At 34.5% G+C, this 20,727-nt stretch overlaps 1 protein-coding gene across 1 annotated transcript; it reads left to right on the top strand.

Annotated features, from left to right (window-relative positions):
* The first annotated feature begins 16,501 nt into the window (after window positions 1-16,501).
* Window positions 16,502-18,600, top strand: LOC131620490 (ankyrin repeat-containing protein BDA1-like). The gene is made up of 2 exons (XM_058891588.1): window positions 16,502-17,128; window positions 17,884-18,600. Exons 1-2 carry the CDS (start codon window positions 16,517-16,519, stop codon window positions 18,574-18,576), a joined length of 1,305 nt encoding a protein of 434 aa, XP_058747571.1. The 5' UTR covers window positions 16,502-16,516; the 3' UTR covers window positions 18,577-18,600.
* Window positions 18,601-20,727: the final 2,127 nt, after the last annotated feature.

Here is a 20,727-nt window from a genome sequence, read left to right as displayed (position 1 = left end):
TGATACCCTCCCCATTGAAGTTGAGTTGGTTTAAACCTGTCTTAAAATGGTATTCGGGTTCTATGATCCTTGGAGACAACATCTCAATACGGCACTCGGACGGCCGATCAAAACATTCCTCGAGGATAACTAACTTCGATCAATTTCAAAGCCAGTCACTTAATAGGCCACAAGTCAAGTTCAACTAAAGGTTCTAAGACAAATTAGTGCTTAATGACATTTCGGAAGCCTAACATACTCCTTGATCGTTTTCAAGGGATATCAGTACAGACCAAAGTTTCGTACCAACGGTGACTACCAGATTAACCGTATCGATACATGCCGTATAGTTTCCTTGGTCTATTGTCACATACTTAAGGTATCTCGAGATTCGGGCTAGAATCTTTCACACAAGTAAATACCCAAACAAACCTTTGAAAAATAGAGCAAACAATACAAGCAATTGAAAACATCGAAGTGATCTAAACTCTAAGGTAACCCCTTTTGAAAACATTTTGTTTTTTGAAATTCCCCAGCAGAGTCGCCAGTTCTGTCGTCCTCGGTTTTTTGTGGGATGCAAACTGACTCTTCTTTTTATTTTTGAGTTGTGAAAATCATAGAGTCGCCACCGACTTTTATTTTATCCAACTAAGGAAAGGTTTATAAAAGAAACAGAAAAAGACCTTAAAGAGATTTTGGGTTCGGGGGTAGGTCATACAAAGGGAAGGTGTTAGCACCCCTTTGTATCCATGGGCTCTTAATTGCTTAGCTCACTTGCTTGAATCGTTTGTCTTGCTTTGAAATGCTTGTATGTGGTTTTAAATACTTTTGTAAAGAATTAACTTTGTAATGATCCTTGTGCGGATGTATACAAAGTGTTTTATCTTTCGAAAGATGTTTTGATGGTTCAAAAAGATTTTTAACTTCGCAATGATCCTTGTTTGGATATATACAAAGTATTGTCTTTTGAAAGTTTTGTTTTGTTTTGGAAAAACAGTGATATGTGAAACATTTGTTGTTTTGTTTGATTTGAGCAAGCAATTAAGAGATCTACCCTAAGTTCATAAGGTCCTTTCTTATTTCTTTTAGAAAATTTTCTTTGACTGGATACAGAAAGAAATTATTTGAATCGCCTTTGAAACAGTAGAATTGATTTTGAAAAGAGTAACAGAGGGATTACCCTAAGAGGTGCAAGTGTGATTGTGTTTTATTTTCAGATATGGTATCTTTGAAATTAGTGATCTAGCGTTTCAGTTATTATCTTTGCCATACACGCAATTTTATATGTACAGAAATTAAAGTGCGGAAATGTAAAATGCGGAAAATAAATCTACGTTATTACATCGATTGTGTGAGAAATCTAAACTACGTTATTTACATGAAATTGACAACCTATACACTTATCTATGAATTTAAATTGCAATAAGATAAAAGGAGAATATTTTTTGGATTTTTGGATGGTTGATTTTAATTAAAATTAATGCATAATTAATTTAATTAAAAGGTTAGGAATTAGAAATAAAATTTAAACCTAAAAAATTAAGTCTAAAATACATCCAAATTGTGTGTCAATTAATTTTAAAATAAAATTAATTTTTTGGGATTTTTTTAAATTGTTTTGGAGATTATTAAATTAATTAACATATAATTATACAAATAATTATACACATAATTTAAACTTAAAGATAAAATTATTCTAAATATGTGCAAAATTAGTTTATAATATATAAACTTAATTTAATAAAAAGAAAATATTTTTTTCTGATTTTTTTTGATAGGTTAGAAATTAATTAAAAGATAAATATATAAATTCTAATTAATTAAACAAAATATGTTAATTATGAAGAAAAATAAAATATTTTTGTGTCAAAAAATAATATATTATTTTATCAACCTAAAAATATTTTTATTATATATTTCTGATTTTTAAAACTATTTTTGAATAATTTTGCAAATAAAATAAAATAAAATAGAAAATATATTAAAGATATGATCTGGTGTGGTTGGCTGGAAGGTCTACGGTAAGGATGAGTATTCAGGCGCGTTGGATCTTGAATTAATGAGATCTGATGGCTGTAATCATAAGGCACATGATATGATAGTGGAACGCAAAGCATATGATTGGTCTGAAACATAAAACACACGCGCGCGCAAACCGACCAACCAGAAGACGCCACGTCTTTGTCTTCTTCATTTCAAATACCTGCAACCGTAGGTAAAGGCTTTACCAACGGTTTTTTCCGTCACTAAAGCTCCTGCAAATCAAAAATCTCATACAAGCATGATAAATCTAATATGAGACCATGGTTGAGTTCGTATGGACCTCACGAACTCACTAGAACCATTAGTTTCCTGAAATTTTGCCTAAAACGAAGACCCCTCTTTTTGAACTCAAAAACCCTAAAATGGTGTATGCTTCGTTTTGCACTCAAACTTTAATTAAACCACCCAGAAAGCATCTATGCTTCATCATAAACACAAATACAAGGTTAAATTCAATTAAATAAGCATGTAAGTATGTGTTAGAACTTGGTTTAGTTCTTGACAAACCGTGGCTTGTATGGCTTGATTTATGAAGCTTTGAGGCATGAAAATGATTGGAATAGGTTCAGTGATACTTGAGGAAGATGTTTGAATGTTTAGTTTGGATTGAAATTAGCTTAAACTAAAAATTTGAAATTCAAATTTCTTTGAAAATTTCAAGTTGATACAAGAGTGATACAAGCATGCTATTGATTCTAAATTTGTGTCTCTATCCTTACTGAAGTATGCTAAGCTATTTATGAGCAATAGAAGTGCTGCAATCTTAAGCTAACAATTATTGATTGCTTTTGAACTTTTGAATTTTTTAATATATAAAGCTTTGAATTCTTTGGCCATGGCTTCATTTTTCTTCACCCTCTTGCACTAGGCCCGCTGTACAATCTCTATGCTGCAGAAGTTAAGCTATCTTGGTGACTCAAGCTAAGGACAAAAGCTTTGGATATTTGTCTTGAACCATTTCTTTTTTAATTTAATTTTAAATGTAATTAAATTAAATTAAAAAAGAAACAAAAATGTCACGGGCCTAATGTTGGTCATGGGAGCCCTTTAACATCATTAGAAACATGTTTGGATCATGAATGCTTGGCCTCTTTTGAAAAAAAAAACATTTTTGATCAATGTTGGTTTCATGCATTTTTCAAAAAAATAGCCAACTTCAACAAGGCATATCTCCCTCAATTTTGATCATATGAAGGAGTTCTTGTACTTTTTAGAAACCTCAAGATGTCTTCTACAAGCTACTTTGGAAACTGTTTTGCATTTGGAGAAGTTATCTTGATGTTATGGCCTTTGACAAAAAACCAATTTTTGTTGACTTTGAAAATGACCTGTAATGTCCTGGCTCATATTTTCCAAATGGTAAATCCAATGACCATGGGATCAATTTCATTTGAAAGATAATTGAATTTCCTTCAAAACATGATTTGGTTGGAATTTTTTGAATGAACGAGGAGAGAGTTATGGCCGGTCAAAGTTCAGTTGACTTTTTAGGAGAAAACCCTAATTTTGAAACTTAGGGTTTTGTTGATTTCTGAACTTTTCTTGATGAATTATGATCAACCATTGATCAAATGATGAATATTTCGACAAAATATGGATGTTGACAAAAAATTTCATTTTTCACTGTCTGTTGACTTTTCGGTCAAACTGGTCGTCTGTTGACTGTTTGAGCTGCTGATTGTGCGTCCGAGCGAATCGAAGTTTGAAAATTTGTCTGGTGGTACTTTGAGACATATGGAGATCCATGAAATCCATTTGAGGTCTCAAAAAAACTTGTTTTCCTGAAAAAAAAAAAACAAAAACCCTAGTTAGGGACTGTTTGTGTAGGAGACAGTTAAGCATACCTGATTTTTGTGCAGTGTTGAGTCTCTGCTGATCATGTGATTATCATAAGACTTCTAGAACAAAAATCTTGGAATTTTGAAATATGAAAGATTGATTTGAATGATAGTACAAACACGGAGAATCTTGCTGTCAGCGGGTTTGACTGTTAACTGGCTGTCCGGGAATTACCATAACAGTTAAAGTAAAAACTTTAACAGTTAAAGTTAATTTTTCTTTTTGTTTTTTATTGTGTTAATGGTGAAAATTTATTTACCTGAGTTGTTAGAAAAACACATAATAAATAAATAACATATACCGTACGCGAACGAAATTACCGATAATAATCTTGAAAAAATATTTAATACACAGAAAAATAAATATTTAACTAGCAATAAACACACATAATACTATCTTGATAATTAATCGACGGTACGACAGACAATACAATATTTAATACTGACAGTATAAATATTACATAATAATATATCGTACAGTACGACAAATATAATGAACGGTACATTATTTGAAAGCGAAAGATACGACAAACTTTAAATATGACGATTAAAAACCCATGCTATAAATAACAACATATGGATGCACGGGAGTGTAAGCATCCCAGGTCCGCATTTTTCAGGACTATGCAGACAGAAAAAGGACATGATCACCACAAAAACAGTGATGACCATAAGAAAAAACGTATCCATCCATTTTGCCATTTTTGCCGGGGAAGAAGAGAAAATAATTATGAGATAGAAATTTGGGAAATGAGTGAAATTTGATGTGAGAATTTATGAAAAAAATGAGGGGTATTTATAGAGTGAAAAGAAGGATGGAGACGTTGGGGAATGAAGTGATACCGTACAAAAAAGAAAAATTTGAGTGGTAGTAGGATTTGAAAGAAAGTGTATGGTAGGGTTTGAAAAGAAAGATGTATGGAATAAAGTTAGGATTTGATTTGAAAGAAAGAGATTTGAAAAGAAAGGAAAAGATTTGAAAACAATAGTATAGTACAAAAATTAGTGGGAAACAAAAACTAATAATAATTTAATTGTTACCAGTACAGTCTGAATCCCCGGACTCTGCGCCTGCAAAAATTTAATTCTGTACCAATTGCGTCAGTACTATTTATCTTCAAATAAATCTCAAATAAACAGCGTATGTGAAGTGATAAACAGTATTTGGCGTTTGTGTAAGAATAAATTCAACAGCGAACCAAAATACCGTATAAAACCTTCTAAAAACTGAGTATTCATAAAATCAGGATATTTACGAAATAAAATCATAGATTATATGAAACTCCCAATTTTTAGATAGAAGTCTGTTGTCTTCTCTCTGAAAAAGATGCGGGCAAATTTTGGGGTATAACACATGCCAACTCACAATCTTCTCAAAATACAACTTTGCAAGTCTCTCCATCGGATAATCCATGCTTATCAGAATAGAGTGAGCAAATTTCGTCAATCCATCTACAATGACCTAAATCGCCTCACAATTACCCGATGTCCTCGACAAAACAGAAACAAAATCCATATAAATGCTATCCCACTTCCACTCAGGAATGGATAACGGTTGCATCAAACCACACGGGTTCTGATGTTCAATCTTTGACTTTTGACAAGTCAAACACGAATACACAAATTCCGCAATATCCTTCTTCATACCTCGCCACCAAAATAACTTTCTCAAGTCTTGATATATCTTAGTAGCACCAGGATAATTACTCAACCACTTCGATGCCCTTCATCCAAAAATTCTCTTTTTCAAATCCAAAACATCAGGAATACAAAATCAATTACGACATCTCATGACACCGTTCTCATCAATCCGAAGATTATCACCTTATCCTCGGTCAATCAATGTCATCTTGTCAACCAATTTCAAATCTGATTTCTGACCTTCTCTAATCTCATCAAGAATCCACAAGTAAGCTTCAACATACCAACTCAAATCTTGAAATTATTCCAACAATTCCAATTCTTGAATCATCAACATCGACATATGCAATGATTTCCTACTCAATGCATTGGCTACAACATTAGCTTCTCCCGGATGGTAATTCAAACCAAAATCCTAGTCCTTCAAGAATTCCGACCATCTTCTTTGTCTAATATTCAACTCTTTATGATCAAACAAATACTTCAAACTCTTGTAATCACTATACACATCGAATCTCGATCCAAATAAGTAGTGCCTTCAAAGTTTCAAAACAAAAACAACGGCGACCAACTCTAAATCTTGCGTCAGATAATTCCTCCCATGAATCTTAAGTTGCTATGAAGCATAAGCTACAACGTGTCCTTTTTGATTCAACACAAAGCCTCGCAAAACCTTCCTTCTTCTTAACCAACAAAAACAGATGCACCTTACGTGGACACACTCGAACGAATAAACCTCTTCTTAAACAAATCTTCAAGTTGACTCTTCAACTCTTTCAACATGAGAAGCAGACATCCTATATGGAGCCATCGATATAGGACTAGTTCCAGGAACTAAATCGATTAAAAACTCAACTTTTCTTTCCAGCGGTAAATCACTTACATCTTCAGGAAACACTTATGCAAATGCGCCAACTATCGACAATTCCTCAATCGTTCTTTCCTTATGAACATCCAAAGTTACAAATAACCTAAACAACATCGCACCATCTTGCACAGACTCATTCACTTCCAATATTATCAAGTTGGCAAGACAAGTCTATCCCATCCAATACGATCCCGTCTACTATGAACAAGAGATTAAGGGTGATCGGTTCCTAAATTTGTCAATAGATAGCCGACAACCATAATGGTAGCGTAAACCATCGTCACTCAACTGCAACAGAATCCTTTACGTCACTTAAAGTACCATACTTCAATAACTCCGAAAATCATCTGAACATGCTAACACACACCTTGTGATAACATTAGAAAAGAATTTCTTTATACCATTATCAACACTTTTTATTATTGGAATCATACTCATCCCTTCGCATTTCTAACTCCGACTTGAACGTTCCAACAACTTCGACAACTTTTCCAATCTCTTGCCAAGGATCCCTTGACAAGGTCTACCATAATTCGTCGCTTAATCATTATTCTTACGTCAACATCCTACGCAACGGTTACTCAAATTGATAACTTCACAGTCCACCAATAATACTGAATATAGCGACTTCCTAAATTCCATCTTATAACAATTATCCTTATTCCAAGACGTTCCGACTTGTTAAACAACCAAAATCTTAAATCCATGTTACCTTTGAATTCAGAAACCAACAAACTTCTAAATGGCTTGCTCTATTCCTTAAGCAATATATTGCACCAACAACTTACAACTAAAACATATCCGAGAAGTACAGCTTCTCCCCCACTTTTCTCAAACTAACCCTACAACAAAACAAACAAGTACCAACAGTGTTTCACACACATCTCGCGTACTAGGGAATAAAACACTGACATCGTTCAATTGTCACACAACTCAACTGACTCGACAACTTGGCCGGACGGACCTACCTGATCTGATACCACTAATGTAACACCCCAAATTCTACCAGAAAATTTGACGTGAGAAATTTGAAAGGTGAATAAATATTGATAAAATAAATCACACTACCTTTCCTCATAGCCTTCAACCCCAGCCATCCTTTCCCCATAAAGCTGAATATTGGCTCAATACTACCTTTCTTTCAAACCGTGAGGATTCCCCCTGACCGGCCCTTAGAGTTCTTTGCAGACCAATCATAATCATTCGATCCCCATAGATTGAACACTACATCCTCCTTCATATCAATTATTTTAGTCTCTTTAAAAAGTATCACTTCTGTTTGTTGCTTAGCTAAAATCAGACGAATTCTTCTTTTCTTGAGAGAATTGCCACACCCACGAATATTGAAGGTTCCTATATTCATTGATCACCCTTGTTATACTCCAAAGCCATAATATCATTCTTCTTTTCCCTAACTTCGATGTTCCTTATAATACTTTCAAACACCTCATTATCTTCTTCGCCTTCAATTCCTAGTTCCTTGATAGATTTCCCTATTTTCACCGAAATATTTCTATCCACCTCCCCTCTAAATATTGCATTCCCTTGTTGTATATGCCTTCAAGACTTCCTCCTGAATCACTAGCACCTTCGACTTTAATTGAAGAGGCTGAATCAGAAAAACTAGGTTTCTGATTTGGTAAAGCAAGGCTGCATAAGTTTCTTCTATGTGGCAATAGAGCATTGAAATATGAAGGAACAACATAATCCGTACAAACATATACAATAGCTTCTGATTTTTTTTCTTTTTAATCCTCGGCCGAACTGATGGCCCAACTCCCTCTCTAATAAAAGGCCTAATAGGGGTACCCGAAATTGAATCTGAACAGGCATTTAAGGGTTCCCCCTGATTTCATTAAGGATTAACTTAGACTTTTTTTTGTTGACAACTAGCACGTTGCCACTTGGTTTTGACTTCTGAAGGGTTTCTCCACTTTTTAAGACTAATTCAGAATTCACATTTAATGCTCCCATTGATGCACCATCAGACTCTCCAATCACGTTACCGCAATTCCTATTCTCCATGCAAGTATTATTACGAAACGTCCCTTCCTCCACCCTAGCCTCCATACCGCCTCCACATTTTTTTGCTTCTAGCTCCATAGGTGGTTTTCATACCCTAATTTTGACCCTCCCTGAGATGTCACATCTCCAGATATTTCATCAACTCAAGATAAGTACCCAGAGCAATCATTTGTTCACCAAGTACTCTGACTAGGGTCTTCAAAAGGGCAAGAAGTTCAGACAAAGGAGCCATCAGTGATAAAATGATTTCCAACACAATCATAGGACTCAGGGTGATTCATCCACCCACCTATAATTTTCAAACATCAGGCATTAGGACTTAGGCTTGCTCAGGTCACCAAACTAGGGTTTTGAGCCTATCAAGGACTAAAATCAGGGCCCACATATGGGAAACCCTAAAAAGCTCAAGGGCATCACTCAAAGTGCCTAATCCTCTTAAAATGATCCTTATGTCAATATCCATTGGGAATTGTACTTCAATTCAGAGGCCACAGTCATCAATTTCATCTGGCTCACAATTAGGTCTTTTGACCTAATTCACCTAGACAATTGACTTTTAATTAGGGCATGGTTCCACAACTCAAACCATGACTCAAGATCTTCTAAGACTTCAATATGATCCTCATATCATTCATTTGATGAATATAACTTGATTCACTTGAAACCTCCAGAATCACAATTCACCTGAAAAAGTCAACTGTACAACACCACCTTTGACTTTTTGAATTTTTGGTCAACCGTGGACTTTTGAAGATTGAAATCACCAATATATGGTTATTGAAGTCATTTTACCAAGAAAAGTCAAGAAAATCAATGAAGGATACTTAGAAATTTTTTCTAAGTGTTTTAAGGTTTTTTTTCAAACTTTGGAAGGGAATATCTCAAAATTTCAAGTACAAACTGAAGATAACTTCCAACATCAAAGTTGTATATTTTGGTCCAATAAACAACTTTGACACATATAATTATTTTTCAAAAGATCAACCATTGAAGAGATATGAAGCTTCAAAGTTGCTGCATGATGCAAAAATGGTGGAAACCCTAGTTTTTCTCCAACTTCAGGGACTGTTTTCACCAAATTCCAAGAAGAATCATTCCAAGATCTCAACTAATGAATTGAAGTACATATTCAGGGCTTTCCAAATTATGCTCAACCATCTCCAAATTCATTTTGGGCAGAAAGTTATGCATGTTCAAAGTTGGGCATTTGAAGTTGTTTCAAGCTATGACCAAATTTTGCATCTTACCAATTTTATGCAAATGCTCCAACTAAATGGTTCTACATGACACCTAATACATCAGAAGAGATGCCATGTATTCGTTTTCATCATTGCATAAGGATTGAAGAGTATTCCCAAAAAACAAAGACATGTGATTATGTAATGATTACATTTGGGAATTTATGGCAAATGAGTGAATCACCAAAAGAATTTTCTCCCAACCAATTGGAGCACATTTCTGCAACAGAATTGTCCCCTAAGATCAAGCAAAACCGAGGGCTAGGGAGTGGTATCAAAAACTCCATCATTGCACTTTGGATATTCTTTGAATTTCTTCATGGCCAAGAAACCAAAATGACTTCACTAAGCAAGCTCACTCCCTCAACTACTTTGAGCTCTTTGCCTATAAATAGAAGTGCTCTCCTCAGTATTCAACACACCAAAGCAACACATAATTCTTGCTTTCTCACTCTCTCCCTTTTGCTTATCATTTTCAAAAGGTCTTTGGCAAGAAGAATCAATTTCTTCAAACCAAAGCTTCTATTCTGAAAGTAAGCCTTCTAACATCCCAAGGAGGTTCACTAGAAGTGATCCAAGCACCTGGAACACTTCTGGAAGTGGAGGAACGCCATCTTCACTTTAAATTCATAGCAAAGTTAGTTGGGGTAGTGCAGAATAATGCAGAGTGTGCCAGGACGTGTGAAGCATTCAGACACGTTCCTTAGGGTGTGGTGAAGCTATCCAGATGGTCGCAGCTCATCTGTAAGTACAGTATCACCACACTCCATTTCTACTTGAAGCTCAAGCAAGAGGCGTCGGTTAGATCAATTCAGAGGTATTCCAAGTGAAATAAGTTCCCAGAAAGCATCAACAAAGTCCCAGGAAGCTTTTGCAATCATCCATTCCCTCTGAGAGTCATCCACCATAGTCGTCGAGCTCCATTTTCTGAGGTAAATTTTCAAACTCTAACTCTTTAATTCTTGTACATATTTCATTAAAATTTGATACCAGTCTATTCTACATCATCAGAGAATTAAAACCGCTCTATCATCATTCATTTATTCATCAGCATCATCGTTTAATTTTATTCTCAATTTTTAGGGTTCTTGACGTATTTTAGAAAATTCAGTAGTTGTAGTTAATATAAATTTATGTTAGCTATATATCTAGAATCGTGAGTGAATTTGGAACAAATTTGATGTTCACATCTTGGCCAATGGTTGAGAAATGAGGGAGATGCGTTTTCCAGAATTGAGTGATGAGAGGTTGAAGACGATGATGGCCGTGGCGCCATTTTCAAATTTCTTAAGGGCGAAGTTTATTATATTTTTAATGATGCGCGTTTTACTTACGAATTCATCGTAATGTCCCAGTGGTTACAGCGCGCGTCCATACTCTTGCCATGCCTTAGGTCTGGGGTTCGATCCCCCCTCAGACCTTTTTATTCAAATTATTTTCCAAACCTTTTTCAACACATTTTCAAAGCAATTTTGCCCTCAAATATAGCCAAATGAAAGTTTTCCTATGACACATAGGGAGTGTAGCACATGTGGCTTTTATTTGTGTTGACCCCCCATTTTGGAGAGGGTTCAAACCATGCTACCAACAAAACTAAACTGTTATGCTATTTTTCTCTAATTTTTTTTCACAACTTCACTCATTCATTTAACATATCAAAATTAATCATTTTCACTTGATTTTTCACACACTTTTCATTTATCATATCTATTTTATGATTATCCAAAAAAATCACAAAAATATTATTTATTTGATATATTTTTATTAGGTTTAAAATAGCATATTTTTAAGTATTTTTAATACTTTTAAAATAAAGTTTTCTTTATATTTTTCAAACCTAAATCTCTTGTAAATATTTTAGTGATAAAATCCTAATCCATTAGGTCTTAATTAGGTATAGACTTTGTCTTTATCTTAATTAAGTTGATTGTTGTCAATTTTTCAAACTATTTTCAATCTTTAATTAAACAGACGATCAAGGTTTTCAAACAACAAAACCTTGCATCCTCCAGCAAAATCATTCAACTATTTTTTATAAACAGTAAATCAATTTCAATGGGCCTCCTTGAGTATAAGTCCCAAATATTTTCTTCATCTCATCATTCATCTCTTCAACTGTTTTTCATAAACAGTAAATCATTTTCAACACCTTTTTCTTTACATACAGTTTTTTCAAATCCTCTTTTAACAGAAAACTTCTCATCTGTTTTCAAAACTTTCTTCTCGGTATTGAAGGGCATTATTCCCAGTGAAACACTTCATATACCTATGTGACCTAGTGTCCATCTTCACTTCTTCTGTTTTCAAAAACATTAAAACTATTTTCAATCAACTCTCAATCTGTTTTCAAAACAATTTCAAATCCATTTCACATGGGCCTCTCCTTGAGTCTAATTCCAAACCCCTTTTTGTACATACATCTTTCAAAGGCCTCCTCTTCATCCAGGTTAGACTTTACAGCTTTCAATTTACAGCTTTCATTTAAATTCCTATCAAATATAGGAATATGGCTTAGGATTGAGAATGTCTTCCCGGTGAAGGCTCTTTGCTAATTAGATTTCTTTAGTTCAACCTCAAGATGAATTATACCCGGTGAAGCATCTTGAAAAAAGCCTTAGAACAAAACTAGGGCACATCCACCCAAGAGGAATTATTCCCGGTGAAACCTCTTACCCATTTGCTTAGAGCCAAACTAAGTTCAAAGCCAACATAGCTTTCTCTTGTGCTATAACAAGGACCCTCGATGACCCTAAATTATCCTCCTCTTGGGCTTACAATACAAGGATCCATGGGCTTCTTAAAAGCATATTCACAGCTTTCTCTTGAGCTTGTATACAAGGACCCATCAAGTTTCTTTTAAACATAGGAACAAGTCCTTAGTCACCTTTTAGCCTACCCTGGTGAGATTCTTCTATTCTTCAAACCAGACTTCAAATAAGCCAAGAATGTCTCAATCTCAATATTGAGTTCACCTTTTGGAATGAGAGTCATGGACAGTCTCTGTCACCCATATCTTCAATCTTTAGTAAGTCTTCTCCTTAGTAGAGTCAAGATTCCACATATGGAGTTTCCTCAGCAAGGTCAGCCTTAATCTTGGGCTTTAAACAAGAAGTATAAGTCAAAAATCCCCTGGAAAGGGTTAGCCTCCATCAATCTTTCATAAGTCAAAAATTCTCTGGAAAGGGTTAGCTTCCATCAATCAATCTTTCATAAGTCAAAAATTCCCTGGAAAGGGTTAGCTTCCATTATCAATCTTTCATAAGTCAAAAATTCTATGGAAAGGGTTAGCTTCCATCAATCAATCTTTCATAAGTCTAAAATCCCCTAGAAAGGGTTAGCCTCCATCAATCTTTCATAAGTCAAAAATTCCCTGGAAAGGGTTAGCTTCCATCAATCATTCCTTCATAATCCAAAATTCCCTGGAAAGGGTTAGCTTCCATCAATCATTCCTTCATTTCATCCAATATCCCCTGGAAAGGTTTAGCCTCCATCATCCATCATTCAAACCTTCAAAACTCCCCAGTAGAGTCAACCCTGGGTGAGTCTCAATCACTCAATAAAACAATATCCCCAGTAAGGTCAACCTTCAACTCTAGACTTTCAGTCATTAATCATTTCTTAATAAAAGCAACTTCCTCAGTAGGGTCAACATTCATCAATCTCTGCACAACAGAGTGATTCCTCACTGAGTTAGCCACAACCTTGGGCTTTGTACAAGGCAGATAATAGAGTCTCCACAGTGAGTCTTTCCCTATCAAGAGTAGCCATAACCTTGGGCTTTGTACAAGGCAGATAAACATCATTTCCTGTGTGAAAAGATTCATAACCTTTGAGTCTTTTCCTCACTGAGTCTGCCATAACCTTGGGCTTCGTACAAAGTAGAAAACAATGTCCCCCTAGCTAGAGTCAGCCACAATTCAGGGTTTTGTACAGAACACCAAATAAATATTTCAGTCAAATAAAACAAACACTCTCCAGCTAGAGTTAGCCACAATTCTGGGCTTCATACAGAACACAAATTTCTTCAGCCAAAGTCAATCCCAGGGTCAATCAAAAATTTTTTTAGCCTCAAGCTTGGGCCTCATACAAGCCAGTCAAATTCAAATCTTTCATACTGTAGATAGACATGATTTATCTCTACTAAGAGATCTTTCTCCTATTTCACCACATTCAAAAATACAAACATTTTCATTTCAATTTCAAAACATTCTCCCATTTAGGATTTTGAAAGGCATGCTTTGAGGAACACACACCCAGACTTGTTTCCTTTCATTAAACTGGCTGAGAATCGTTGTTTCATTCAAGAGACTCCGACTGGCATACTTGCACCCACACAAGTAAGGTCCTTCTCTTATGAAACGAACCCCGCTTTTTTGTCACTTCAAATGTTTGTGGTGTAATAGTAGAAATACCTCTCTGTAAAGATGACTTCATGTCTCTTTCCTGTAAACAAAGATTTAATTCAAACTTCAACCTTGAGTTCAAACAAGGCACCAAAATCAATTCATTTCCCTAATTAGTTCCTCGAACTATAAAAAGCTCTGACTTCCATTAGAGATATGTAGGCATGAGATTCACAAGGAATCTCAGAGAGCTAATCAAAAACCAAAAACAGTCAGTTCATCTGTCTTTCAATTCAATTCTCTCTCCTAACACAAAGGAGAAACTTTTCCAATCAAACAAGCAAACACAAACACTCAGGCACAGAGAAGGTTCCCGTAGAGTACTACGGATATGTAGGGTGCTTAAAACCTTCCCTATGTATAATCGACCTCCCGGACTCCAGAACAACTGATTAGGTGAAATCCCCACATATAGAAAACTCTTAGGGTTTATTTGAGATCTTTTTCCCCTTCCTCCTCGTAGGATAATTAAAAACTTCGTGTGCTATCGTAGGAAGAACTAAAATAAAATTCATCCCACAAGGGCACCTCTCTCCTTCCAAATTTCGCGTGAAGGGTACGGCGTGCCGTCCTTGCAAGTAAAACGGGGAGGTAAAAAAACGACACCACAGTGGTACCACAACATCATTAGTCTCCGGAACCTGAGTTTCTCCCGCCGTTTCACCTTCCTCAGAATCATTGGATGCTGAATCTTCTTCCTCACTACTCTCAACCTCCAAAGAGTCTTCATGCAGATTATTGATTTCCATAAGCCTCTTAGGGCCATGTGCCACCTCAAGCAATACGTTCCTTTTCTTCTTCACTCAATGTTTTTACCGCCCCATCAATCTCCTCCTCTATCAAACATAAATTTGCACCAAATGGAGTGATCTTAATTCCAAAGAAGTATTCGATATTGAATTCTACTTGAATGTTATAAATGGATCCTGCTTTCTCAATCTCCCCTACATAAGCTTTCTTAAATCTTTCCAACTTACTCTCTTCAACAGTGAAGTGCAAATGAGCAAATTTTGGTTTTTTTCACCCCCTCCTAACCTGTTATTCCCATTAGAGATCCCTACCTTCCTCCATATTTTTTCCTTATGCATTGTGGCCCTATTGTCTCCACCCTTCACCTTCAGTCCTCTAACAACCTGGGAAAAAGATTTGGTCGCCTCCCCCATTTGTATTTGTATTTGTTTTCCTCCTCCACCCATTTGTATTTGTTTTCCTCCTGCACTCTCCATATATTGATGTCGTTTCAGACCGCCCACACTTCTATTTGAAACTCCAATGCTTCGAAGTCTTTCATTCTTTTGCCATGGACGTTGGAACCTTGGTATGTTTGCACGTATTTTTTTTAGTTGATGAAGATATTATCCAGTTGAACTGCGAAGAACTTTTCATCGCACACCTTGCAAAATCTTATGAATCCGTAACGCCTACGTGTTCTGTCTCTTTTTGGTGGTATTACTAACTCGTCTACCAGTCCATATTCTTTAAACACATTAAACATTTCTCTCGCTCCATATTCCTCTGAGAACTCTGTGAAGAAGAAACTTGATATTTTCGCCTCTTCTTGGATCCTCTTCCCTTTCTTTGCATCCCATTGACCACTAGCAACCCTTTCATTCTTTGATTTTAGCTTCTTTCTCTCCACCAGCTTCCATCCTTCATCACCATTGTTGTCGTAGGCTCCAGCGTTTTCTCTCACCCTCTCTTTCTCTCTCATTGTTGTTAAAAAGTGCTTATGATATTTTATAATTAATTGATTTAGTTTTACTACAAATGCAGGTAAACGGACACGAGGACGAGTATTGATGTACCCATAGGGTATGGGTGCGGTTATGAACATTAGTGTCTACGCGGGTATGGGTTCGGATACGGAAATTTTTTTCAAACCACAAGTATGAGGACGGGTACTATAATATCCTGCTCAAACCCTGTCCATTGCCTTCCCTAGAGGCATCCGTTTATTTGTTATTTTAGATATAACAAATGAACGTATCGGAATACTATTTTATTTTCAATTTTATCAAGTATAACAAATGAACATAATATAATACTATTTTATTTTTATTATTATGCAATAATCTTATATAAATATAATATTGATATAATGAATATTTTTTATATTATGAAATTGTATTTATATTCCAAATGAAATTTATACAATTGCAGTTTGTTTAGATGTAGTTAAACTTTAATAAAAATATATTTATCTTCAAAAGTGAAAAGAAATTTTATTACATTCGCCTAAGCCTATATGTATCGAACTGGTCCTGATTGCTATATTAGTATACTTGTATTGTATAGGACAAGAGGTGGTATACAAGAAAGGGACATATTATTTCGTACACATTGTTTTAATTAAATAAGCCAAGTTACCAAGTCAATCAAATACTATATTGTGGTAAATGGGATGAACAAGAGTAGTAGATGTTTATTTATTAGCAATGTCAACAAGCATATATTTCATACAGAAGAGTTTCAGATTAAAAAATGAGCACATCCAATCTTGATAATCTGAAAGCTGCATCTAACTTAGGTGATATAGATCTTCTTTACACAGTAATTCAGGATGATCCATCCATTTTGGATAATATTGATTCGATACAATTTGTCGAAACTCCCTTGCATATCGCCGCATCTAGGGGGCATATCCAGTTTGGCATGGAAATTATGAACTTGAAACCTTCATTTGCTTGGAAGCTAAATCCACAAGGACTCAGCCCTATTCACCTTGCTATGCAAAACGGCGAAAAAAGGATGGTGTCTCGGCTTGTTGACATGAATAAAGATCTTGTTAGAGTCAAAGGAAGAGAAGGGTTAACTCCTCTACATTTTGCAAGTCAAATCGGAGAGGTTGAACTTTTGGCTGAATTTCTTTCTGCTTGTCCGGATTCCATTGAAGATGTGACTGTGAGAGGTGAGACTGCACTTCATGTTGCGGTGAAAAACAACAACTATGAGACTTTTCATCTCCTTGTTACGTTTCTTAGGACAAGTATGGAGAGAGGAGCTAGGAAGTTAGAATATAAAATACTGAATAGGAAGGATGAGGTTGATAACACTATTTTGCACATTTTAGTGCAGAGGGATTTCGACCCACAGGTAACCTTTTGTCTTTAAAAAATAAATATGTAGTTTTCTCATGTATTAATATAATATTGTTTATAAATTTTATTTCTTTGTTAATATAATTCAATTTAGTTTTTCAGTTTTTAAATGTTTATTATGATATTTTAATTTAAATGAATAATTTAATTTTAAATGATATATTTTGGTAAATATTTCTTTTTTTTTTACTGATGTACTTGGACTTTTTGTTTAAAAACATATACTGAGGATATTCGTACTCTTATGAGTTATGAGTACCATACACATAACTATGCATAATAGTTTTTTGTCAATATGTAAAGTAATTTACAATAATTGGGAGGTTTTATTCTTTTCTAATAAAAAAATTCTTTTTATGTTCCAAAATATATAAGTATATATGATATTTTTTTAATCAACAAAAACTTATATGTGTTTGTTTTTAGCTGAAAAAACATAGGACATTTCATTAGTGAGAATATTAAGGGTTAAGGGTGACTTTTACATTTTGAAGTAAAAATGAATTTTACGAAAATAAAAAGTGATAAACAAATATTAATATTTTATATAACTTGTAATATAATATTGCACCGAACCAGTACAGATTAAAAGTCGTAAGTGGTTTGGATATTGTACACAGCATATCAAAACGTTATAAGTAATTATATCTACCTTCCTTAACACTTCCTTTATTATATAGATTTTACACTCATAAACAACATTTATGAATATGCTTTAACAAAAATTGATTTCTTCATTAGGTAGAAGAGGCACTTGGATTGTTGTTAAAGACTAAGATAAATTTGAAGGCAAAGAACATGGACAACAAAACTGCATTCGACATGGCAGCCAATGTAGATATTAGGAGTATATTGTTGTGTGCTGGAGCGAAACCCGGCTTACAAGTTGCCAACACTCCCACACATGGACATAAACCAAGATCAAAGACTGCGTTTATTGATAACGGGTTAATTTGGATACGTAGCATTAGAAGAGATATATCAGAGGATCAACGTAACACTTGGTTGATAGTTGTAACTCTTGTTGCAACTGCAACCTATCAATCTGCACTGAGTCCTCCTGGTGGAGTTTATCAGGCTAATGCCACGGACAATAATGTCAACAACAATTTCTCCAATTCTACAAATGCTGGGAAATCAGTATTGTCGAGAAATGGTTTCATTGTGTTTTCATTAGCGAATATGATATCTTTTTTTGCGTCAATTATAGCAATATTTATTCTAACACCAAGTGGGCTAGTCGGCGCTCTAGTGTTTGTTCCAGTTGGTTGCTTTGTTGTTTGTTATCTGTTTTCTATGGGGAAGATATCACCTACAAGTACCAACTCTATTATTGTTAACATTGCTATGTTTTCAATTGGATTTCTCGCGTGTTGTTCTGCTATTATAGTGTACTTTCGACTTCAACAGGAACGCAATGCAAAGAAGGAGAGTAGATCATAGTTATGTTAAACCTCTGGTTTGTAATATGAGAAACACCAATATAAGTTTTGGTTTTGTCAGTTGGACAAAGATCGTACAATTATTAGTGAAATTGATAAATCATACCACTGCCAGCCGAGTTTATAGACAACACAATTTCATCCTCGTTTTGAAGTAGTAAATTAATTTTTTCAATTGTATTTTGTATTTTATTTTGTTGAAATATAAACTTGATTTGGGCATAATTATTAATGGTATTCTTTGGCTTAGTCATTTTGGACTTAAGTAATTATGGGTCATGTTTTTAGAGAATTCTTGTTAGGAGTGTCTAGATATTTCTTATGGTTGTAATATTCTCTAGAATACTCTTTGGATCTCTAGAGTTCAGAACTCTCTAGAATTAGTGAGTCTAGAGTTCTCCTTAGAGTAGTATAAATAGAGATGTAATCCTACACATTTGCATCAAGCAAAAATACAAAGTCTTCTCTTCCATAAAGAATTCTCCTACTTCTCAAGTTTCTATTCAAGCCTCCAATATTTCTAAACACTTATCCAACACAAAAAAACAACCTTAATTCCACTTAACACATCGGTGATTAAAAACTAGAAGGGTATAGTTATATGCACATGGGTTCGAATCCCATCAACTGCACTTTTATTATTTTCAAAACTAGTGTATCTTTTATCTCGATTTATTCAAAAAACCGAGGGTTGTGATTATTATTATTCTTTTTTAAGTTCTTACATTATTTACCCAGAATATTACATTGTTTACCAAATATTACATTGTTTACACTTAATATTAAAATTAAAATAAAAGTCAAATTCTCTCAAGATCTAGACTTTAGATCTTCGAATAATTGAATCTTGGGGAAAATTTTCTATGGGATCTTACATGCAATTGTTTCTAATGAAAAAATAGGGTAAGATAATTAATATCAAAAATCAAATCATTTTCGGTTAGAATAAATATTTAAGAAAACAAACCTTGAATCCAGAAAATTTTCTTCTCTTGCAATCCATCATAGAGAATTTTTCCAAGCGGCCATAGGTTTCAATACGTTCCATTTAGGTTAGATTTTCAATATTCAGCATGCTTTTATAATGGACGTCACTTAGATTTCACGCGGATCACTAATGATGGATTATTGAGCGTTGATAACCTTTAAATGGACGACAAATATTTGTTTAAGGCCGTTGATTGAAAATAGTGAGAAAAAAATACTTAACTATCATCTCGAATTTTAAAACAACCTCGGGGAAATAAAATAATTTTTTCTTACAAAAATGGTTACATTGTTTACCCATAATATTAAAAATACATTGTATGCAACAAACTTTCGCAGAATATCAAGATTGTTTACCCAGAATATTAAGATTACAGCATGAGCAGGTCCCATAAAAGAAGCTAGAGATTTGCACTTGAATGTCCGACTTGCCTTCACCAAGATTGATTGTTGATGATATCATTATCACTGCTTTCACTAGCGTATAAAATTTGCATGCTCAGAATACATCCAACTTCTAATCAGGTGTTTGTTCCTTAAATTGGAAAATGCTTTTTCAACACTTGCAATCCATCAGTAAAGACTTTTAGGAATAAATCATAGTTGTTCGAAACCTTCAACAACAACAACAACAACATCAACACCATTGTTTGAGATAGATTGCAAAAGCTGGAAAAAATATTGTGTTCAATATAGAAGAATATTTTTTTAAAATTTTGCAATCCATACTAAAAGAAATGATGCATTCGACAGTGAGACGACAACAAATTAGATATCATTAGGGTGAAATATGTTGAGCGAGTATTTTATAGTAACACATATGATTATTTTATACCTCGGGTTATAAAAGAAACCAAAGGGTTAAATAATTTATTTTACAGTTGCTAACAAATAAAAACATAAAGTGCATTAGCTAGGATTCGAAGCATGTCCTGAATGGAATAAAACCTCAGTTTTTTTCGGGATGACATGAAAGCTTCGTCATGAAAAGCGTTATTTGTTGTAGTAACAGGTATTGACAAGCTCTTTGAATAGGTGAATCCTGAATCTTTGAGAAGTTCAAGACAATATTTTCCATGACAAAAAGAAATATTGTCATTTGAGTGTGCTATTTCAACACCAATGAAGTACTTTACCTAACTTAGTTTTTGATCTTGATGAATTG

Source organism: Vicia villosa, linkage group LG7, assembly GCF_029867415.1.
Source record: "Vicia villosa cultivar HV-30 ecotype Madison, WI linkage group LG7, Vvil1.0, whole genome shotgun sequence".
Lineage (NCBI taxonomy): Eukaryota > Viridiplantae > Streptophyta > Magnoliopsida > Fabales > Fabaceae > Vicia > Vicia villosa.
Note: the sequence above shows the minus strand (reverse complement) of the source record. Positions and strands in the feature narration are given on the sequence as shown.

Bases quoted from the DNA above. Each gene is read 5' to 3' on its own strand.
- LOC131620490 (XM_058891588.1), top strand. From the start codon at position 16,517: ATGAGCACATCCAATCTTGATAATCTGAAAGCTGCATCTAACTTAGGT. The intron at 17,129-17,883 runs GTAACCTTTTGT...TAGGTAGAAGAG, and splicing joins AGAGGGATTTCGACCCACAG to GCACTTGGATTGTTGTTAAA.